We start from the raw sequence: 25,205 nt of genomic DNA on the forward strand, positions 1-25,205 counted from the left end.
GAAATTTTATAGCTTCTTCTTCATATACAGCATTTAGTGAAAAATATGTATCTCATAGATAAGTTTAGCATAAAATATGTATCTAACTTCTGATTCCAAGTATGATCAATACATTTATTCTAAACATAAAAAATAGGAATGATTAACTCACCTAATTTGTGTTGTGATTAACTCACCCAATTTGGGTTGTAGATCTTTGAGGAGTTGAATTGCATCTGACCAACTTTTATTCATTTTTGCACTATTCATTTTCAATTTGTAATACTTGGTGAGAGACATTTTTGCATGCTCTGTATTTATCAAAATAGGCTGGAAAATTATCTCCATTTTTATTTTTCTTTTCTTTAGGTATCTCTTTGTCTCTTTATAAGAATTTAGGCTGGAAAAATCTGAATGCGGAACCCACATTGGTTTTGTCATTTGCAATAGCATTGCTTTCACCTTGTAGGGGTTTGAACTGGGTTTAGAAGATTTAGATTTGTTGCATTGTCTGTAATAATTGTGCCACGAGATTTATCATTTACTATTGGCCCTAACTCATACTAACAATGGCATTATACCAAGTCTTTGCCTCTTCTATTGTCCGAATCTTCTTACTTCTCTTCCCCATTTCTACTTGTGTTTTTCACCTTGATCCTATAGCTTTGTCCATCCCCTCTAATAAAATCTAATTTCCCTTTCACTAAGTTGTATTAAAAATTTAGGTCTAATCCTGTAGGTTGGGAAGATCAAAACTCTAATACCACTATAACATCTCTATTTAAAATTTTAATCACACATACAATTTTTGATGATTCAGATGCATGCAACAATAGGGCATAAACAAGAATATCAAATAGCGGCAATACTAATAGAAAGATGAAAGCTCCAAATTTGATTTTTTTATTAATTATAACTACTAGAAAAAAATTACAATATGTTGGTGTAATGAATTTGAAATCAACTTGAACAGTTTTTTAGAATTTCAAAATGATAAAATGCCCAGTCAAAAGCTGCTGTACTTATATATGGATTGCAAATTTGGTAAATTCTGGTGATTGGGTAGAAACCAACATAATGACTGGGTGCTAGAGTTTTAATTATTAGCAATTTGGGGAGAATTCATAGAAGCTAAAGATTATACAAATAATATGTTTCTACTGCAGTTTATTCAATAATACAGTACATATATATCACTTAATATCTATATTATAGGAGGGTTGTCATACCTCATATAACAGCCTCCTTTACATAGACAAGTTGTTCTAACAACTTGTAATACAAACCCAACCAATTACAATATAATTATTGACATATGGTAAATCATAATAAACATACTAACCAACCTAATAAATGATGTAATATTCCTAACATCACCCCATATTACATCATTCTCTGAATGGGGATAAGTGGACCGACAACATTTGATGAACACATTCAATAGTTTATCAAAAACATAAGGTAAGAGTAGGGACATACATGTCTACTTAGGATAAACAATAGTGGAACTCACCTCACTATGCTTCTGAACTTTGACCAAGGATAGGTACAAACACATCTACCCATGAAATCAAGGATAGGGACAAACACTTCTACGAAAGGCCATACAACAAATTTAGATAGGGACAAACACATCTATCCAACATCAAAGTTATGAACAAGGACACACATCTACTCACAAAAATATTAATTGGGGACATACTTCTGATCATAATCACCAACTTTCATGGTTGGGGACAAACACATCCAATCACTCAACAAACAATTGTGATTGGGAACAAAAATACCCAATTACAAATACAAAATTTGAGAACTAAGTTCTCGTTGTCATGTATGCAACATTGTTATAGATCATTGCAACTTTGATCACAAACAATATGAAACAATTACCACTGCCACTTGGAAATCGATCTTGGCTTTAGTCATTTTAACACAAATAGTTTTGTTACTAATGCAATCCCGCAGTCTCATCGCTAGTGACTGATGAGAGGTTGCTGAATATCCTCCAACCTCTTGTGCCTCCATCTTCTAGTAGGTTTGCTACTCCACAAGTTTGACTTTGAGGCTTAATTTTAGAATGATCCCCTACAAGATGGATGTCGTTTATAAGTGATAGTGTGTACAATTACAATTGAGACATACTTATCATTTTTTAACAATAAATATTTCTAAAGAACTAATAATTTTGAGACACTAAATTGACTATAACTAATCAAGAAAGTATAATAAGAAACCTACCAAACTTTCTAAAGGCTAACAAAACTATGGATACTTGACAAAAGGAACAAATTCCATAAAAGAGAAATCTATATGAAGGCAAAAACAAACCACCACAACATCTTGGACTAAATGAATGAATGAATGAGTTTTAATGATGTCCACAAGACCATCAGTCAATGGGACTAAGAGCATCCTTGTTAACAATTTTCAAATTCTTTTCATTGTCAACTCTTTTGTTGTGGATCTTGATCAAGAAGTCCGCTGTTTTGTGTAGTCATGTTTTCTCAAATAACTCATTTAGACTGCACCCCTTCAAATTGTCCTCATATTGCTTACGGATATCCTCGTCAGCAGCAAACTCAAAAATGAAATGCCATTTAGTTTCCACCACCCTTTTATTGTAGAAAAGACGAGTTCTTTCATCCCACTCCTCCTTATGGACAGCCCATCTACCAGTCTCATATCTAAGATGGTGGGACCCATTTTTGATTTGCGCAACTAGACGTCTAGCCTTCTCTTTAATTGCTGCCCTTAGATAATCTTTTTTGTCATGCTCCCATAAGGGGTTGAACATTTTTATATAATGTGCTTTCTTCTGACCAACTTGCTTTGTCCACATGGCAGTTCTAAACTTTTCAAACACAAACTTTTTTATCTCATCATTATTGTTGGGACAATCTTGCATACCAATGTCCCACTTGCTGATCCAATTGTTGTTCTGCTTCATCCAAGTCTTCCTCCCGTGTTTTAATTCCTCCCCAACAACCATTTTGGGCCAGCATCGCTTGTCTATATTTTAACATTTTTTAAATAGCTTAACAAACGAACTATTGCTGAAGCTTCCATTGGAAACATTCTTGCTTCTACTAAAAGAATTTCGTAGGGGACTGTTGACCTGACTTTGAGACTACTAATGATTAGATGCTTTTGGATTTTTCCTAATTGCCTTCATTTGTGGTTTGACACACTGCTCCCCCAAATCTCACAACCATATAGGACAATTGGAGTAACCAACATACTGAAGAGGGTTTTCTTGGTTTTCCAATCCCACAACTCTACCTTCCTACATCATTTTTGCAAGAGATAATAAGGCTTCCATCCTCCTTGCATCCTTTTTGACCTACAAGTTTCCCAGTTGAGTTTAAGATGGAAATCAATTCCCAAGTACTTGTATTCCTCTATTATCTCCCACAAACATGAAATTAATTTGTAGTCTCTTTCTTTTCAAAGAGAAGAACACGACTTTAGTCTTGCTGGTATTAACTTGCATTCCAACCTCTTGACAAAAAAGCTCAAGAGATTTCAAGTGTTCCTTCAAACTATTCACAATTTTTGCAGTTAAAATAAGATCATTTGTATACAAAAGAAGCTTCACGACATAACCTACAAGCTGAATACCGTCCCTATTATTCTTGTTTAGCCACTCTTTAAGTTTATCAATGTATAGGCCAAACAAGGTGGGGCAAAGAGTACACCCCTATTTGACCTCAACGTCACTGTCAAAGCATTCAGACATTCCATCTTTTGTTCTGATTTTCACTCTAATTTGATTATAAATTTTATAGATTGTAGCTCTAAGTTCGTCAGGGATCCCAAGTTCCTCCATTCTACTACAAAGTTTTTCCTTGGTGACTGTGTCAAAGGCCTTCTTGAAGTCAACAAAGCAACAAAAGGCTTCTTGCCCTTGTGAGTCCCATACCTTCTCAACGAAATGTCTAATAGTGCTGCAATGATCAATGGTGGAGTACTTTGGTTTGAAACCTGCCTAACCTTTTGCTCTTTACCTTCTCTTTTTGCCTAACTACTAATTCCACGCTCTATTGTACTCACAAAAAGTTTTCCAAGAAGTGGGTAGATCATAATAGTATGATAGTTAGAAGGATTGTTAACATCTCGACTCTTGTGCAAAGGAATCACAACACTTGTTTTCATTCAGCTAGAAAGTCGCTTTGAGTAACTTTGCTAAAAAATTTCCTGATGTGAGGAGCAAGGAGCTCTATTCCCCATTTTAAAAATTCAGCTTGCGACCTGTCAATGTCTTGATCTTTAGCACTTCCCAAGTTTCTTATACCTTGCTTCACATCTTCAACCGTAAAGAGATCTTTTGAATCATTTATCGTAGGAGGTTTTGTCTTTATCTTGCACCCACTCATAAAGGATCTTTGCATAATCTGACCAATGTGCATCCATGATGTTTTTCTCTGTTTGTTTTCTTTCTTGCTGAAGCTCACTCCAAAAACCTTTGGGGTTGTTCTTGCCCAAAGAGATTAACTCTTTCCTTCTATCTATCACATAGTTTTCTTTTTTCTATTTTGTCAAGATTGCATAATTTATTTTTCTTTCCTTGTTTGATTCATTATCTTTGTAACATCTTTTGGCTGCCTTTCATTCTTCGTCAAACCAAGGGTTAGCTGGAAAAGAGTTTACAGCCCCCTTCTTAGGTTGAGATCTTTTGCACCCCTCTAGTGCCTTGTGAATTATTAGGATCAGCATATGGTTGCTGATGTAGTCCTTTTCTTCATTGTTTTCCTTGCATGATATGTTGTTTTTTGCTGTTTGAAGATGCTGTTTAAGAGCTGTGGTAAAGATCTCCTGATTCTTACGAATCACAAGAATTTTACCTTGCAAATGTACTTTTCTATGCTTGTGCATGGCCTGCCCTGTTTGTTGGTTGTTTGTATGTATGAAGAACTTATCAAAGAGGGGCAAATGATCTGATTTCATCTCAATAGGACAGTCCTCAATAGTGAACTCCATCAAAATAGGAGTAGACCATTGAGAGAAAATTACATAATCCACCACACTTTGCCCGTTGTAAGTTTTGCAAGTAATACCTCCGGATCTTGGCCAATTTTTCATACCATTGCAGATATATCATATAAGCTACATAAATCCAACAACTCCACCCCAAAATGAGAGACACCTCCGTTTCCATTTTGTGAAATCCTTCTCAAAGGCTGATCCTCATTTTCCTCTAACCAAAGAGGGTTTCTGTCATCCTCTTCTCTTCTACCTAACTGAATTGACTGATTATTGGCTGTCCTTGCATTAAAGTCCCCTAATAAAATTATTTCTCCTAAATTACGGAATTCAGAATTGTTTTTTTTCCATGCTGCATAGGGGTCCTCATTATCTAGGTTTCTCTTTTTTTTATACTCGTGAGCTTTTTGGAGTAACAAATTCCTAAGATACTGATGCCACCCATATATTCTTTCCGCTTTGAAATGTATATTCTTCCTTTGTTCCAACTCTTTGGATGCCTACAAGATGGGTGTAAAGCTGCATTACTTCCATCCCAAGTATTCAAGTTAATTGTTTGTGCAAAACCTAAGTTACCGAGTATGGGGGTTAGGGGCTGGGTGCGGGTGCGGGTGTGGCCCTAGTCTTCGTCCCTTGGCTCTGTTCTTCACTGCTGGGACAAATTTATTATCTTGCTGCCCGTCTGCAATCTATTATTTTATGAATCTACTACATAAAACACTAAGTTACGAATGTTTTAATCTTAAATATAATATAATATTTACTATTGTATTTATAATTTTATTCAATATGTTAAAATGTAATATTTTAAATATTTAAAGTTTTAATTAAACTTATATTATAATATATTATTAATTATCATATATTAATAATATTTTATTTTTTTGATTAAATTTTTAAACATATTTTATTATTTATTGTTTAATATATATATATATATAAAATTGTCACTATTAAGTGCATTTTTATTTATTATTGTATATTTATTTTATTATTTTCATATATTAAATTATTTTATTACTTATTTTAAATGTTTATATATATATAATGTATATGTGTGTGTGTACGGGCGTATCCGTACCCGTACCCAAATCTGTAAGTTAGCGCAAAACCAAAGAGAAGGAAAAACTGATAGAAAAATATTTCCAGTATGTACAATTTGTTTGTGAATGAGAACATTCAAATAACCATTCAATTGTACAAATATAAGCACATAATCTCTGGAAATATAAAAAAATATATGTCATGCAGGTTAATACATCGCTTCTTTGAGACATCATAGTCTTTCCTCTACGACTAGTGGTCTTTGTGTGTTGTCCACAGACACAAAGGCCCTGATAATGTTTTAGACCATGGTGATTCTGTAATGAACACCCCTGTTTGCTACCCAAGTTTTTTCACTTTCCAGCTACCCAGCTGCTGCTAATTTTGTCAAATGTTTCACATAATAGGTTTATGTTTACCGATTTGTGTGTGATGTTTGATTGCAGTGTTCTCAAACACTCTTGCCATTCATAAACAAAATTAAAGCTAAGTGTTTTTACTCAGATTGAATGAGAAAGACTAAGCTGTTATACAATGAGCCTTCAGTTATAAGAACAGACTACACATATGTAAACAAGCGAAACTCTGATTTCAATAATGGTAGTTGTTATTTGATTAATAACAAACATAAAATACATGGCATCCAAATCTGGTAGTCAATCTCAGATCTCATCCAGCTACAAAGAAAACTGCAGACCAGCTAAAGGGTGACTCTCTTGCCCAAGTTTGAAACACATTACCATGTCCAACAATGCATTGCTTAAGTGCCCAGTAATCTCTGCCACTACTGATTTCTTCCTTTTAAAGTTTGCACCCAGCCATCAGAAATAACACTCCATCAGCAAGATATTGATTCCCAGCAATCACGTGATTATGAAATGGTGCGCGCCCAACAATTCCCTGTTGGATGCCGGTTAACTTGCAGACTTTTCCACTCAGAAAATGTCCCCATGATCAGCAATCTTCTGTGCAATCTTCTGCTCTTGGCATCTGAAAGATTGCTAAGAATTTAACTGTAATCTGCTTGAGATTAGAGTCCACTTTACCAATGCCTTCCTCTTCTCTATGTATCCTCCACATCCCCTCATAGGAGAGAAAAGCTTCTTTCTCAGTTTATGTATGCTGTACAGAAGTATATAACTAACTTTATCACCCATGACCTGCCTACAGGCGCAACAGAGAAAGTCATATGGCTGAGTAGATGGAATATTGGCAGCTAAATGTGCAACATTTCATCCTTAAAATTACCCATGTTTCTCCATGATTCAGATAAGACAATTTTTTAAGCATGCCATGTGAGCAGGAAAAGATTCACAAAATGCAAAAATTCAAATCGACTTGAAAAACCCACACAGGACATTCTCTGTCTTTTTTTGCCAAGGCTTTCTCACAGAGTGATTTCATCAAATTTGTCATATTTCTCTTTTGTCTCTTTGCTAGCTCCTCAATTTGTCTTTGTTTTCTAAACCGCATATTGACCGTGGCTGATGCTACCTTCCAATAATTCCTCCAGGTCCAACATGATCTCCAAGTGCCCAAACAATGCATACATTCTTATGCTCAGCAAGAGGAATTCAAACATTGGCATCCATCATGGTTTTGAATGCCAAATAAAGAATAAATGATTTCACAATTATCCATCATCAACCATAAACACCAACAATTAAAGCCAGTTTATCTCACCTTGTTTTTGTAGCATCCAATTTGCCTCAAATTAAAGAAAACGAACTTCAAACATAACTTCTTAGAGTACCTGTAAAAATTTATTTAACACACTAGTTGCAACTTTGATTGAGCTACACCATATTGACCAAGGATGATCTCTCACCATTGTAGCCAATATTCTTCAGAAGGGTTTTTGTCCTCCAAAAGGTTGAGACGAACCAAGAACAATCCCAAAACCCCAAGGGTTTCACTAGAGAGAAATAAAATAATCTGCATAATGCCAAATGAGCCCCTGAAATACCTTTTCTTGCCAAACTTTAGGAAAGCACAATTTAAAATTCACCATATTGATTGAGCTACACCATAATGACCAAGGAGAATCTCTCACCACTGTAGCCAATATTTTTCAGAAGGGTTTTTGTCCTCCAAAAGGTTGAGACGAACCAAGAACAATCCCAAAACCCCAAGGGTTTCACTAGAGAGAAATAAAATAATCCGCATAATGCCAAATGAACCCCTGAAATACCTTTTCTTGCCAAACTTTAGGAAAGTACAATTTAAATTCACCATTTTAATTTAAACTCCATTTTAGCTCCACAAATAACTTTTTATTAAAAAAAGGATAATTTGATACACAAGGCCCTCATTTTATGCTTCCTTGATTTAAAACTTTTCAACCTAATCCTGACAAGCTATAATAGTAAGGTGTTTTAAAAATATTTAATAAAATTTAAGCATCCTTAGTAAAATCATTAAAATAAAGCTATTAATTCAGTTGCACCCATTTTGTCAAAACCACCGAAAAGCATTGGAATCGAGACCTGACTGCATTGGAGCGATCCGCATGATGAATAATGAGAAGTGAAGCCAACTGAGAGATATATATTGACGTCCTATCCAAGATTCTTGGAGAACACACAAGGAGCCAAAAGTCACCCCAAAAAGTGGCATAAGTGTCCTCAAGACTAACTAATCTCATTGACAACATCAAATAACCCCTCAAACAAGACAAACATCTGCTGAGAAGGTCAAAGCCAACTACAATGCTAGAGAACCCTAAAATGGGGACATTACAGATACTTGATCTTCTTGAGACATTTTAATGCTTCCTTCTTAGGTAACAAGTAGTTGAGCAGGGATTGGCCTATCATCTGGTTCCCGTAGGCTAGTGGAGTGAAGAGGGAACCCATACTAAGGCTTGTGGAGTTGCGTAGGGGCTTTATAAGCCATTTTGGATGTTTAGAGACAGTTCCTATTTTTTAGGAGGGATCCCTATTTTTTAGGGAATGACTGAGAGTTGGTTTCAGGGTGTCTACAAACCTTTCCAGATGATTTGAGACCATCTCCTATTTTTTAGGGACGACTGCCAATTGACTGGTTGACCACCCGGAGGATTGCCAGTTCACTTGCTATATTTAGGCATCACCAGTGTGGCACATGCATCATCAGTTTTCAGTTTGGGATTGCTAGGTGATGGGATTTGAATAAAAAATAATATTTAATAAAATAATAAAATAAAGTGAATTATAAGATCACTTTATAATGATTTAATAAAGTATCTTAATATTATAATAAAGGGGCTCCCCTTGTGCCATTATGTCTAGGAGACATGAGTTAAGTTGTTTTTAAAAACAACTTAATTTTATTAATTAAGGGAGACATAAGGGAATGAAATAAAGTTAATAAGAGGATGAAATAAAGTTTAATAAAGTTTATTTAAATAAAGTCTTGCAACCCTAAAATCAAATTAGGGTTTTGAGAGATTAAAATAATATGTTGGGCATTCTTTGGAGATTCATTCTTTCATTTTTACAATCAACTTCTCGAGAATTGAGCTCTGCAACTCATTTCAGCAGCATAGCAACTTTGAGGAATGAAAACTCCTTGAAGACAAGTGGATTTGGACGATACCCCAGTTCACAGATTGAAGGGATTCATTCAGAATTCCTAATTGTGCTTCAATTTAGGGTTAATTCAGCAGTTACAAAGTATTATATGCAGATTGGTCAGGGTTTGGAGACCTAAAGGACAACCATTCCAAATTCTAAGGCAACCGTACAGCTTCTTTATGCAGTCATACCACTGTGAGGTTTCTTGGATGCCCAAACTAAATCAATCCAGCCATTTGACAGCATGAATCTCATACAAGTTGCATGGTTAGCATTGCACTAGAGTAATTCAGTGATTTTATTGGTTACAGGAATAATTCTCTTTTCCAGATTAGTGTTTTGTTCAGTAGATCGAATAATCCTCCTGGGAGTCAAGCATGGAAATCAGTGGAATTCAAGAATTTGTTTTGGTAATACTCTTGGGACAAATAAAGCTCATTGAAGCCATTTCAAGCTTTTGAGTGTTGTTAGTTTACATTTTGCACCAATTTCATTAATTAAATGCATTTCAGGCCTCACATGGGACACATGGTATGCAGTTCTATTATCCTATTGAAATAGATTTCTTAATTCTGAAATTATTGTACTGCAGTTCTCAAAATTAGAATTTTGCGTTTAATTATCAGTCATTAATATTTCTGTATTTTTGATTCAAAAGCATTAGTTCATTGGCATTTATTCATTGATAAAACCCTATACAATCCATTTGTCACAAAACCCAAGCAAACACCTTTGAAAATAGTCTTAAAACCTTCAAACAACAGCATAAAAATTAGTAAAAATTCAGTTCAAACTGGTTGGGATCTTTCAAGATTGTAATGTCCCCTTCCTAGGTGACAGGCAGTTGAGTAAGGATTGGCCTATCATCTAGTTCTCGTAGGCCAGTGGAGTTAAGAGGAAACTCATAGTGAGGCTTGTGGAGTTGCACAGGGGTTTTATAAGCCATTTGAGATGTTAAGAGGCAGTTCCTATTTTTTAGGGACTGATTGAGAGTTGGTTTCGGGGTGTCTACGGACCATTCCAAATGATTTGAGACCATTTCCTATTTTTTAGGGAGAGCTCCTATTTTTAAGGAAGACTTCTAGTTGACTTGTTGACCACCTAGAGGACTGGGGAGTGGAGAAGGAGCCCTTACGTGCATTTTCAGCTGATTGGAGACAGTCTCCTAACTTTTAGGAAAATCCCTATTTTCTAAGACATTGCCAGTTCACTTGCTATATATAAACATTACCAGTGTGGCACGTGCATCATTAGTTTTCAGTTTGGGATGGCTAGGCTATGGGATTTGAATAAAGATTAAATAATAAAGTCTTGGCTTTAATATTTAATAAAATAAAGTAAATTATAATATCACTTTATAATGACTTAATAAAGTATCTTAATATTATAATAAAGGGGCCTCCCTTGTGCCATGATGCTTAGGAGACATGAGTTAACTTGTTTTTTTAAAAACAATTTAATTTTATTAATTAAGGGAGACATAAGAGAATGAAATAAAGTTAATAAGAGGATGAAATAAAGTTTAATAAACAATATTTTAATAAAGTCTTGCAACCCTAAAATCAAATTAGGGTTTTGAGAGAACAAAGTAACATGTTGGGCATTCTTTGGAGATTCATTCTTTCATTTTTACAATCAACTTCTCGGGAATTGAGCTTTGTAACTCATTTCAGTAGCATAGAAGCTTTGAGGAATGAAAATTCCTTGAAGACAGGTGGATTTGGACGATACCCCAATTCACAGGTTGGAGGGATTCATTCAGAATTCCTAATTGTGCTTCAATTCAGGTAAAATTCAGCAGATACAAAATATTCTATGCAGATTGGTGAGGGTTTGGAGACCTAGAGGACAGCCATTCCAAATTCTAAGGCAGCTGTATAGCTTCTTTATGTAGCCATACCACTATGAGGTTTCCTGGATGCCCAAACTAAATCAATCCAGCCATTTGAGGGCATGAATCTCATACAAATTGCATGGTCAGCATTGCATAGGAGTAATTTTGTGATTTTATTGGTTACAGGAATAATTCTCTCTTTCAGATTAGTGTTTTGTTCAGTAGATCAAATAATCCTCCTGGGATTCGAGTGTGGAAATTAGTGGAATTCAAGAATTTGTTTTTGGTACTTACTCTTGGGACAAATAAAGCTCATTAGAGCCATTTCCAGATTTTGGGTGTTGTTAGTTTGCATTTTGCACCAATTTCATTTATTAAATGCATTCCAGGCCTCGCGTGGGACATCTGATATGCAGTTCTATTATCCTATTGAAATAGATTTCTTAGTTTTGAAACTATTGTACTGCTGTTCTCAAAATCAGAATTCTGAGTTTAATTATCAGTCATTAATATTTCTGCATTTTTGATTCAAAAGCATTAGTTTATTGGCATTTATTCATTGATAAAACCCTATACAATCCATTGGTGACAAAACCCAAGCAAACACCTCTGAAAACAGTCTTAAAACCTTCAAACAACAGCATAAAAATCAGTTAAAACTCAGTTCAAACTGGTTGGGGATCTTTCAAACATTCCAAGTCATCTTTGAGCTTCATGTGGAGGGCATTGGAATCCACCTTAGAGAAACACCCATCCTTCTAGTCCTTTTTTCTATTACGAAACCAATTTGGGATCTTGAATTGTCTAGGATTCACCTCTATTACATAAGATTTTCCAATTCGCGTGCTAATAGCTCTCCAACCCTTTTACTCATATTAACATTGGCCTTCTTGCAAATGATGTTTCCCAAACAATAACCAATATCCTTAATGGAAGTGAGAGCAAACATAATCTTTTTTTGGTCATCAACTTTGGTGTTCAAGACATGAAGAATGTGCTGAAAATTACTCAAATTACTCAAATATAGAATAGTGGATGAGTTTTATGGAGTCATTGCTTCCTGCCTTCAAGAATAGCTTGTGATAGTGATTAGGAGCTGCAACAATAATTTTTTATGTGAAAAATGAAGAAAGCATGTAGGCTCCCTATTAGTCCCGATCACCAATTTGAGGAGAAAATGCCCCATACCCTTTGACGTCATACCACAACCCTATACCTCCATGAGGTATAGGGTTGTGGTATGACGTCGAAAATGCCCCATACCCTTCGACGTCATACCACAACCCTATACCTCATGGAGGTATGAGGTATAGGGTTGTGGTATGACGTCGAAAATGCCCCATACCCTTCGACGTCATACCACAACCCTATACCTCATGGAGGTATAGGGTTGTGGTATGACTTCGAAGGGTATGGGGCATTTTATAGAAGTTAAAGATTATACAAATAATACATTCTATTCTCCACTTTATTCGATAAATACATTACATATATATAGGATTTTTAATATCCTACATTATAGGAGGGTGGTTATACTACCTATAACAACTCCCTTTACATAGACAAGTTGTTCTAACAACTCGTAATACGATCCCAACCAATTACAATATAAATATTCATGATGGTAAACCATAATAAACATGCTAACTGAGATATCCCTTGACTAATCTGACCTCAAGTTGCTGATTAAGCCCTCAAGGAATATTGTCAAACACTTTGCATACAATGTCCGAACTTGCTGTTATGAGTTTCTGTTTGTATTGTTTTGAATGCTTCTAGCAATGCAAGATTGACTAACAATGACATAGAAATGATATGCCAGCTTTTTTATGACTTTTCACATGCATATAAGTTACTGAAAATATTAACTACAGCTACTTGACAAATTATCAAACATTTGGCATGCATCTATTCAACCCAACTTGAAGGTACAACAAAGACACTTATAGCCAATAGAAATTTAGACAAACACTTGGTAAACAATAACCTTTGTTCAATAGTAAGTGTGCTGATGTACATACCCTTAAAGGTTATAAGCTAAGTTACCGGTACTTCACAGTTTTCCCCCAAATCTGGATATGATACGTATCGGATTCGGATTCGACTTGGAATCCTTGTGGATTCGGATAGGGTACTGTTTTTTTGCACCTGAAACGTATTCGCATTTTTAGACACGAATCCCGACACATCCGGTGTAAACGTGGCGATTTCGTAGGGTTTCTTTGACGAATCTGCATCGTGCACAAATCTCGAAGGTTTTTTTCACGCGATTTTAAACCCTAAAGTTAAAAAAAAAGAAAACATTCCTTCGCAAACTGAAAACGAAGGAGGAGGTGATGGGAGGCACGAAAGCACAAGGATGAAGGCACGGCAACGGGAGGCGCGATAGGAGGCGCGACAGGACGTGCGACGGAAGGCGCGAAGGAGCCACGACAGAGGAGGCGACGGGAGACACGACGGGAGGCACAGAGGTGTCACGCCATCCCCCATTCCTACCTGCTTCCGCCATTCCCCATTCCTTCGAGGTTGCAGGTAGGAGTCTGTTAAATTTTAAATTTTTATAATATTTTGTTAAATTTTTAATTTTTATTATAGTTTGTTAAATTTTTAATTTTTATTATAGTTTGAACTTCGTTTATTTTAATTCACTTAATAGTTTGTTAAATTAAAAGTTAAAACAAACAAACTAATAAAAATTAAAAAATACAATTTTCCATTTTTAATTTTAAATAATAAAAGTTATAAAACTATTTTGCTAGGTTAATAATTTATTAATTATTATTATTTTAAATATGAATATTTTAAACTTAAAATAATAATAATTAATAAATTATTAATCTAGCAAAATAGTTTTATAACTTTTATTATTTAAAATTAAAAATGGAAAATTGTATATTTTAATTTTTATTAGTTTGTTCGTTTTAACTTTTAATTTAACAAACTATTAAGTGAATTAAAATAAACGAAGTTCAAACTATAATAATAAAACTATTTTGCTAAATGTTAAATATATAAAATTAAATTTAATAATTTATTAATTATTTAAAATGAAGGTGAAATTATTATAATTATGAAAGTAATAACAACATTTAAATTTTTACAAACTTCTAAATTACACAATAAGTAATTAAAATATACCTATTTAAAATTTTAAAATAAATTAAATAATAAAACTATTTTGCTAGTTAATAATTTATTAATTATTATTATTTTAAATTAAATTAAATTTTATATATTTAACATTTATAATCTATTGTTTAATATTAAATATTAATAATTATTTTTTAATTTGTTGTAGAAATCATAATGGCAACGACTACTAGCTCTACTCCTCAAAGCTCTACTCCTCAACGGACTTTCAAAACTGACCCAAATTCACCTTTATGGAAATATGTCAAAATAATAGACCAAGTAAAAGGTGGTGGAACATTTAATTGGATATGCAACTTCTGTAGTGTGAAAAAAACTAGCTCCTACAGTCATGTCAAAGCCCATTTTTGTGCCATTCCCCAACAAGGAATCAAACCATGTCTAGGAAAGGATGGAAATGGGATGTCACCTCAAGAAATAGCAGGATATATTAGAGAGCAAGAGGAAGCAGATGCAAGAGTTGGTCGTGCCTTAAACCATCCTTTGTTGACAGGAAGAGGAAGTAGATCAAAGAGGCCCCCTACTTCTCCATCTTATAGTGATTTTCCTGATATCGTGGTAGAGAGCCACCCATTCTTGGACCCAATTAGTGAAGAACTTGTTATTGTGAAGAGAAGCAGGGGACCATTAGAGAGAGCATTTAAGAATGATGCTAGAGAGATTGCAGATCAATCCGTTGGAAGATGTCTATATGCAAATGGTTTGTCATTTAATGTGGTATGATCACCATATTGGCAGGATATGTTGAGAAAGGTAAATGAGGCTCCACAAGGGTACACAGGGCCAGGTTATGAGAAGGTGCGTAGCACCTTACTAGCAAAGGAGGTAAAAAACATAGACAATGCATTGGCTCCCATTAGAAATTCATGGAAACAAATAGGGGTGTCCATCATTTCAGATGGATGGAAGGATACCAAAAATCGGCCATTAATTAATGTAATCGCAGTGTGCCCTAAAGGGGCAATGTTTCTGAAAGCTGTGGATTGTGAGGGACAGGTGAAGGATGCACAATTTATTGCTAACATCCTTATACAATGCATTCAGGATGTGGGACCTCAAAATGTTGTCCAAGTAATAACGGACAATGCAAAGAATTGTAGAGCTGCAGGTATGTTGATTGAGACACGGTTTGAACACATATTTTGGACACCTTGTGCTGTCCACTCTCTCAACCTCATGCTACAAAAGATAGGTAGGAAAATACATTGGATCAAACAAATTTATGTTGAGGCTGAAGAGATCCAAATGTTCATCACAAACCATAACATGTCACAGGCCATTTTCAGATCATTTTCACAACTGGAGTTGCTAAAGGTAATTGAAACACTTCAATTTTTAAAATCTACATTTCACTTTGATGATTACTTAATTTTTTTTTTTATCATGTCTTCTTTGTATTCTAATTTTTATTTTTAATTTTTGAATAGGTTGCTGAGACTTGATTTGCATCCAACACAATCGTCTTGAGGTGACTTGTGAAGGTGCGACAACCACTTGCTAGCATGGTAATTAGTCAAAGTTGGTCCCTATGGAGGCAATCCAATACTGAATGGGCAACAAATGTAAAGCACATGATCCTAGATGACACTTGGTGGGATCGAGTGGAATATCTTTTGAGTTTCACCGAGCCCATCATGAGTATGAACCGTTATACTGACATGGATCACCCATGTTTGGGAGAGGTATATGATGGCATTGACTCGATGATTGAGAAAATGAAAGCCATCATCAATGCAAAAGAGCAAGATCCCGAAGAAACTTTCTTCAAAGAGGTTCAATCAATTTGTGTTGAGCGGTGGAACAAAATGACCACCCCACTACATCTTCTTGCATTTGCATTGACTCCCAAATTTTATAGTGATGAAATGCTTGCTAAGCCATCAAGGGTACCACCATATAGAGATTCAGAAGTGAGTGAAGGGTGTAGGACAGCACTTGCTAAACTCTTCCCCGATTCTGAAATGGAGGATTTAATGACAAGTGAGTTTGCTGATTTTGTAGCCTCCAATGGTCAAAGTGTTTCTGCTCTCCGTGACAAGTATAAAAAGGATTCTCATGCTTGGTGGTACCTCAATGGCCATACATCACCAAACCTTCAAACTCTTGCAATCAAAGTTTTATCGCAAGTAAGTTTCTTAATTTTTATTGCTCTCTAAATTTAGATTTTTTACTATTTTATAATTGTCACCCTCTCACTTTGTGTCAATTATTCAATAGGTTGCTAGTTCCTCTTCATCTGAGCGAAATTGGAGCACATACTCCTTTATCCACTTAGTGAAACGCAACTGACTGGCAGCAAGTAAGGCGGAAGAGCTCGTTTATGTGCATTCAAACTTGCGTCTTCTTACTCATAAACAAAATGAGTATAAGGATGGGAGCACAAAGTTTTGGGATGTAGATCCAGAGCGAACTGATTTGGATTTTTCAGCTGCCACACAATCTTTACTTTCTGGGGAGTCTGATAGCCAATTTGCTGCTAGCGCAAGTGGCAGTGAGGCTGCATGTGATTCCAGTACTCTACCTACATCATCTAATGTCAATGATGATGTTGATCTTGATCTTCCTAGTGACCCATATGATGCGATTGCTGATTATTAGTTGTGTTATTTTATTGTTGAACGGTTGAACCAATGAACAATGAATTCGATATCTATCATAACATTCAAAGTTTGACAAATGGATATTTCATATTAGATTAGACTTATAGTAAATTTGTAATTTTGTTATAGTTATATCAATCAATATGAATCATATATGATAGTTCCAAGTTTTGTTTAGCATATGGATGATATGTGGGATTCTAAATTTAATTTTTGTTTCTACTTATTAGACTGTATATATGTATATATTTATGATTTTTACATTTTTTTGTAGGGATGTACCCAGCCCCCCTAAAAGAAATTGCCGTACTAGCGTACCGTACCCATGTACCCGTACCCGTACCCGTACCCGTGCCCGTACCCATACCGGCAACTTAGGTTATAAATTCTGATACAAATTTGAAGCAATACTTTGCCAAAGTCCACACCTATGACGCTCACATGGGTCTGCCACAAATTTGATCTGAGATTTCCTGTGATAAAGAACTGCTTATCAGTTACAGAAATCTGATCAACAATGGCTGCAATAATGAAGCTACAGGTCTGCAATAGATGAGACATCAAATATGCTTCAAACCCTTGCACAAATCTGCTCCTTATGCTTAGATTGGACTCCTGGATGAAGTCCACACTATGGCAATGATTCAGCTGATCTCTCACAGCCTCAAGAGTGCAATTGCGATGAAGAGTTTTCGTTCTTCAAAGCATTAAATGGCTGAAACCCTTGGTTTCTCTTCGACATTCACAAATTCCCAAAGAACATAGTCAAAATGATCAACAACAATAATGAGTTTGATTTGCTTGAAGGTTTTTATAGCATTTTCAAAGCTAGTCGATCCCTTCTAGAGACTTATTAATCATTTAATATCATTTAAAATAATATTAAATGTGTGTACATTGACTTTATAAAATACTTTAATATTTGGCCTCCAAAATGTAATCCATTAATTGCACTTTAAGTCACTTAAATGAAGGGTCATGCCCCCATTGAATATAAAATGAACTTAAAACATTATAATTGCACTTTATAAATAATTATTAATAAAGTAATCGCTTTATTAATAATTAAAATAACATAACTCCACAAATAATCATTATTTCTCAATTCTGTCTGAACCTGGGAGTTAACCATTGTGTCCACTGAACACCCAACTACCTTACTAAAAATAGTAAGGGTACCTCTGTATCAACCACTAACTTACTATAAATAGTAAATCCCTCATTATCTAATCAAACCAATTGTGCATTGCAATCATAGCTTGTTTAGGTGCCCTACTATAAATAGGAACTCTGACTTTCTTGAAATAGTCACTTACTATAAATAGTAAGTGTGCCAAATTGAACCAAACGAAGAGCATTCCTGAACACTTCTGACCTCCAGAATGGGAATAAGCCTCCTGCACTGCCAACTGGGACCCTCTAACCGTCAGTCTTAGCCTACGAGGGCCAATAATAGACTAATCCAATCATAAACCATATCATCCCAAAAAGGGGACATTACACTAATCAACCTAATAAATGATGTACTATTCTTAACAATAATGATAGTGGTATGACCATTGTATGCAAGTGTACAACTATAACTATATGATACAGTAGAAAGGTGAAACTTCGTGAGGGAGGATGCAATAGCTAGTTGAATATGAAGTCAATATTTGGACTTACCAAATGTAATGTCCTCTTTTTTGGGTTCTCTTGCATTACAGTTGACATTGGCCTTTTGGGTGTCTTAGATTGAATAGAGGACTTATTTGATGTTACCAGTGAGCTCAAAGGGTCTAGAGGACTCATATGACACTTTTTGACATTATTTTTTGTGTGTTCTCCAAGATTGGAGAGAGTGTTTATTTATAGTAAGTCACCCGGTCATGTCTAATTCTCTCATTATTCATCATCGGTGTCACTCCAATGGAGTGAGATTTCAATTCTGATGCCTTACAACCGTTGCCGCAATATGGGTGTAATATTGAGTTATAAACTAATTATTTTTACTATGGTTGTTATTTTAATTGAAATAATTTAATGGGCACCTTAGTGTTATAGCTTGTTGGAATGAGAATGGGAAGTTTAAAATGTTGGTACGCTAATAAAGTCATTTTATGTACCAGGAATTATTAAATAATGAATTAAATCACTTTTTTGAGTAATAAGGCTCATTAAATTTATAAAGTGATTTTATTTTGTGTTTTCCATAAAGCTCCCAGAAAAGGTTATAAAAGGGGGTGTTTGAACTCATTTGGTATTATGCTGTTTATTCTATTTTCTCTGATTGAAACCATTGTGGTCTAGGAGATCGAACTTGGTTTATCTCAGCCTCTTGAGGACAAAAATACTTTGGAGAAGATCAGTTATGGTGCCAAAAGATTCCATCTTAGCAGGTTACAGGCAAAATACCCAAGTTTCATATCTGCACTTAAATGGTTGAGGATTGAAATTTGTGAAGTCTTCATTGAAGACAAATTTCAGAGGATTGGTGATTGATAAAATGAGAACCTTCTTACTTCTCTATGTTGGGCAAAGTGATTATCTTGAGGCGTTGCAAGTTGATATGGTAAGATGCTAAGGCGTGAGGATTAATCTTGCATTCTATTGTGGCTTTTTGGGAGACAAAATCTACTGTCATTTTGGCATGTGAATAAGTATGCCCTAGGTGTAGCAATGTTGCTGGTTAATTTATGTATTCCACTGAGATGGTGTGAGACAGTTTCCTGTACTGGGTGACTGATTTTTGGTAGATTTCTGAACATTTGAAGGGGTTGATACCTTATATAGTGATCTTCCATTGCTGAACATGGTTAATGTTGTTCGCTAAGTGCTCTTGGGAGGATTATGATTAACCAACGCCACTGTCTATGCTCTAGCACCAGGCATGGAGAATATATCTGCCAGTTTGAGCTGGGGAAAAGGGCCATTTCAGTTCCATTTCCCTTCAGATTTGGGATGCAGCAGTAAGGGGAACATTGGAGTTCTCTGTCCAAATCATGGCTCTTGGAAAGAAGCAGAAGGACATTGCATTTACTGTAATATTCATTATGTGAATCTGATATCATAAGTTCTGTTATTGCATGTGATGTCCCCATCGAATCAAACACTATAGTTATTTTCAAGCATCTTCATGAGGCACCAATGGAAGGATAGACTGAAAGACTTAAGTCAAATCGATCAAGTCAAATGAATAAATAGTCATGAGACAACGTTTTATATAAATGCAGCAGGTTCAATAACATAGAATCTAGTGAAGGTTTGCATATAGAAGTTTAAATTAATGATTTAAACTTATTCTTGCCAACCTCACACATATGAAGGATGGTAACTATAAGTTATAAGTCAGTGATTTAGAGTTATAGCAACCATCATGTTTCTTGTGGCCCTGAAGCTTAAAGAAGTTGCTAAATTAAAGAAGTCAAGGCAGTTCAAAATGATGTCAAAACGAGACAGCGATAGAACAAAGTCAGCAAACTGACTAGACAGAAATTCATGTGTTCAAGACAATCCGACTTGGCTATGGCTGGAGGGATGCAATTTAGTTATGAGTAAGCAGTGATATAATGCACAGAAAGGTGGCGAGCTGTGTAGCAATCTAAGTGATCAACAATAACAACAATTACGACATCCTACAAATGCAGTGATGTGTATTCCAGATATGGCTGCAATCAAACAAACAAAAGCAATATATGTAATTGCAACATATGCTGATCACCAAATGAAAGACAAAGCAATATGTATCTGTAAACCACGGTCAAGATAAGCGGACTGCTTCATAATTAGTTATATGATGGCTGACTAAATCAAGTTAAACTAATAAGCAGCAATCTCATTCAGACCATGGACAGCGACTTCAATCAATTTGTTAATGCGCAAACCATTCATTATGAAGAGGTGTGATTAGCCTTTTAAAAGAGTTGCATTATAATTAGTGAACAGTGCGATTATGATTAAGTAACAAAGTTCAATAAATACAATCTCATTTTATTAAGGGAAAGACTTAACCATTCAAGGGTTGTTCAAGAGTTGCAACCACTAGGAAAAGATGCATGAAAGATATAAAAGGAGTCAGAGAATCATCGGATTTTGTCTTATTATCTGTATCCATATTGGATCTTCTTATTTGAGCAATGGACTTTTGGCATATTCATGTTGCATAGTTTGAAGGTAATATTCAGAGACAACACCAACCATATTGCATATTTCCAAAGACCTAAATCAAAAACATTAATCACTCTTTATCGCTATAAGCAATATGAGAAAGATTATCAGAATATTGTTATTGCCATATCAGACACAGCACTAAATAGCATTATTGCTATCAACAAAAGGAGGTTCATTGCATAACTCACATCGATACATCAGGAAGAGCAGAGATCTCTATATATCTGCAGATTGGAATATCTTAACCTTGCATAATCCCTCAAGATTACATCAGAGACAACAAAATTGACCATTCTTTTTTTTTTGTTTAATCATTTATGTTTGATTCAATCGCATACTCTGGGCATCCATCCATTTGGATTAGGCATTCATCCATCCGGGATGAGCATCTAACCATACGGGTTAGGCATTTGTCCACACGGGACATAAGATTTCATCTGTAATGTCCCCACTCTAGCAGATTGACCAAGCATATGTGCGTTAGCCTAGCTCTACATGGTCTCGAGGGCTAACGAAGGGTTTAAAGGGATCCTGGAGTGTTTTGGCCTAGTCATTTCCAGTTTGGGCCAAAACGAAGTTGATTTACTTAGTTTCAGGCATACTTACTATTTTTAGTAAGTCAGCAGGACACAACGGAGGCTAGTTTTGGTGATTGGATTTGATACTCCTTGGCGAGAGCTTTCCGACGAGCTATCACTCACGCAATTCGGAGTCCGATTGCTAATATATTTTAATGCCTGAAGTTTTATTAAAGTAACATTTAATTTAATTGTAAAATATTAAAGTGTTACTTTAATATTTATTTTATGGAGATATGTGTAAATCAAAGGGGCAACCAAGGGAGACATAAGTGAATATTTTAATATGTTTTATATTGAACATGTTTTATCCCACATTGTTTGAGTGAGTTGGGTCGCCCCTTGGAGAAAGAATAAAAGGGAGCTTTTGTGGCTTCATTGGGCATGTTGAATATGAGAAGAATTTGGTGTGTGAGTTGCAGATCCGTTCTTGGCATTAGAGGACGTCTATCCTCTCTTGTGACATTCTAGACGTCATTCCCTTGGGGTTTGGCCTTTGGAATCCTTTGCGATCAGCTTCATTTACAGGCAGATTGGGTGCATTTTTCAGCCACAGGCAGCAACATTATTTGGTTGCATTTCCAGCTACAAGCAGCAGCATTATTTGGTTGCATTTCCAGCTACAGGCCGCGACACTATTCACGTGGGTACTATTCACGCAGCACTATTCACGCGGCACTATTCACGCGGGTACTATTCACCTGGCACTATTCACGCGGCACTATTCATCTGGCACTATTCATGCAGCACTATTCATGTTACTGTAGCAGCAGAATTAGAAACTTTTGTTGGAACATTATGTCAAAATGCTGGAGTATTTAGTGAGTTGAAAATAACCTGCTTTGTATTTGAGTTTGTTAATTCTGGAAATAATATTATAACAGCAGTAGTTCAATTTCCAGCTTGCCTATTATTGTAAATTCTTTTTAGTTCATGTTATGTGGTTTCATACCTGTGCAAAGACTTAAAACAAAAAAAACAAAAAAACATTGAAACATTAAACGGAGGAATAAGGAATTGGCTGCAAACTGTTTGACTAAATTCCTATCAGCAGTGGGATTAGTTTTTGGGCATTCTAGGGTGTCCATTACAGTGGCATCTACCCATACGGGGTAGGCATCTATCCAATCGGGATAGGAGGTGCTCTGGCCAGAGACTTAGACTCATTGGGACCATTCGGGTCCTGAGCCACTCACTAAGTACTACACTCTTCTAACAGAAGTGCACCGAGGTCGCTGTCCTTAGGAGTAATTAAATAACATAATACAAGCTTGAATTCTACCTCGGAATTTGGCTTAAAGCCTCGGGAAGTCAAGTGAATCCATACGGGATTCCTTTCGAGTATGTACTGAATTACTTTTTCCATTTTAATTATTTTTCAAATTATGATTCTATTCAATCCTTCTATACCAAGCCTAGACCCCACCCACGAACGCCTGAGTACAAGGGACAACTCCGTCCCAAGACTGCCTACATACCCGCTTCGGCACGGGATCAAGGCGTAAAGTATGTAGTTCTATTTTCTACTCTATGGTTTGATGTAAACTGATTAGTGGGTACGCAACCCTTTCTAGGGTCAATGTCCTAGACAGTTTCTTTGCGGTTGCTACCCACGATGGTAGTGCTTAAGCAAGGGCTCAAGATGGCCTATTGCTTGTGGCCTAAAACAACTAGATCCTAATTCTTAACATAAGCGTCACCCTTGACCAATTGTCAATCGACAACAATTCTTCGAGATTAAATCAATTTTATAAAAGCATTTCACTCATCATCCCTATAGGGGTTTACTATAGTTTAACTCAGCGAATGAAAGATCGTTCTAGAATTATCTTATTAAATTACCGATCCAAGGGGGATTACCCGCCCCTTGGATTTTAACTTCCAAGTGTCCCTTATTACTCCCCGACGATTTATAGGGACGATGCCACAGACGTCGTTGATGTAGCTTTATTAGGCGTTAAGTGCAGTAGTTCAACACGACGGCATTACCAGTAAGCGTGACCCAGAGGCACTGTATATACCGACCACTACTAGGTTTTGGTTTTCCAACTTCCTTTATTTAATTTTCTAACTTATGATAAACATCATGCTTGAAAAATAATTATGAATTGAACACGTATAATTAGACATTGCAAAGCTCAATTAATTGAAATAACTAATTGATGAATTACATGGAATAAAAACCATAACTAACATTATTTATTATTCAAAACTTGAAATATAACTTTGCATAATAATAACGATTAGGAAACTTGCATAATAATATTTAAACGTGAAACTTGCATGGAGATGGAAATGCCAATAAATGTAATCAATGTAAAGCAATTTGCATGAGGCGAAGGTAGGGTAAGTTACATGCAAGAATATCACTTCTAAAGCCACTAATCCCAAAATAGAATTTAGCTTCAAGTCATTTAATATGGATTAATTGCTAAGTGGATCTTAAGAGGATCTAAGTATAATTTAATTTACAATTTATAAATTTGTTAAAACTTGTTATAAATCTAAAAATTACCTAAGTTAAAATTTTTTATTAAACTAAAATTTATATATATAAAAAGAAAGAATTTAAATAAACTAAAAATTTATACTTATATAAAAAAAAGAATTTTTAAAAATTAACATTGCCTTGGATTTAAAGTTTGATTGGCATTGACAAAGGCCAAGTGGGAGTGGGACCCCACGGGTCCCCTGCACTACCTTGCGGCCACTGCCACAGCAGTGACCGTAGGCTAGTGGGGGGTACCGTTACGGTACCACTCCCCTGCGGAGTATTAACTCCGTTCCCCACTTGCGAGCCGATACGTATAGAGTACTATATCGTGCCAGAATAAAAATTAATTACTTCGCATAAATTTATTAATACCTTATGCATATATATGAATATATATATATTTTTATAGTTTCATTCCAGAATATTAAATTGTATAAAAGGAGAATACATAAACAGGTATGTGTATATAAGAAAATATTAATGTAAGAGTGAGAATAACAATTCAATTCTAGGGATGAAAGTGTAACAAAGAAATAAAATAAATAGAGAATAATTTGCTCCAGATTATCAAGAAGTAGGCAGATGTTTATACAAAGCTCACACAGGGGGATTGAGAGTTTATTTCCAGTATTCACAGGGAGATTGTTTATTTCCAGTATTCATAGGAAGATTGTTTATTCAACTAATATTCACAGAGAGATCTTGTTCAACTCACAGGGAGATTTATTTAACTAATAATCACAGAGAGATTTAAAATAATCACAAAGAGATTTAAAAAAATCACAGAGAGATTAAAGAATGAGATTCAGATTTCCATTCGAAGAACCAGAGAAATGAATTAGA

The 25,205-nt window shown here is 35.4% G+C and overlaps 2 protein-coding genes across 2 annotated transcripts in view; both read left to right on the plus strand.

Moving 5' to 3' along the window:
- The window catches only part of LOC131047136 (uncharacterized), a 335,367-nt gene that overhangs the window by 168,911 nt on the left and 141,251 nt on the right, over positions 1-25,205 (plus strand). The window lies entirely within an intron of this gene.
- On the plus strand, positions 16,139-16,949 carry LOC131875469 (uncharacterized). Its single transcript, XM_059219828.1, has 2 exons — positions 16,139-16,667; positions 16,759-16,949. Exons 1-2 carry the CDS (start codon positions 16,176-16,178, stop codon positions 16,828-16,830), a joined length of 564 nt encoding a protein of 187 aa, XP_059075811.1. The 5' UTR covers positions 16,139-16,175; the 3' UTR covers positions 16,831-16,949.

The sequence above is a fragment of the Cryptomeria japonica genome, chromosome 4, assembly GCF_030272615.1.
Source record: "Cryptomeria japonica chromosome 4, Sugi_1.0, whole genome shotgun sequence".
Taxonomy (NCBI): Eukaryota; Viridiplantae; Streptophyta; class Pinopsida; order Cupressales; family Cupressaceae; genus Cryptomeria; species Cryptomeria japonica.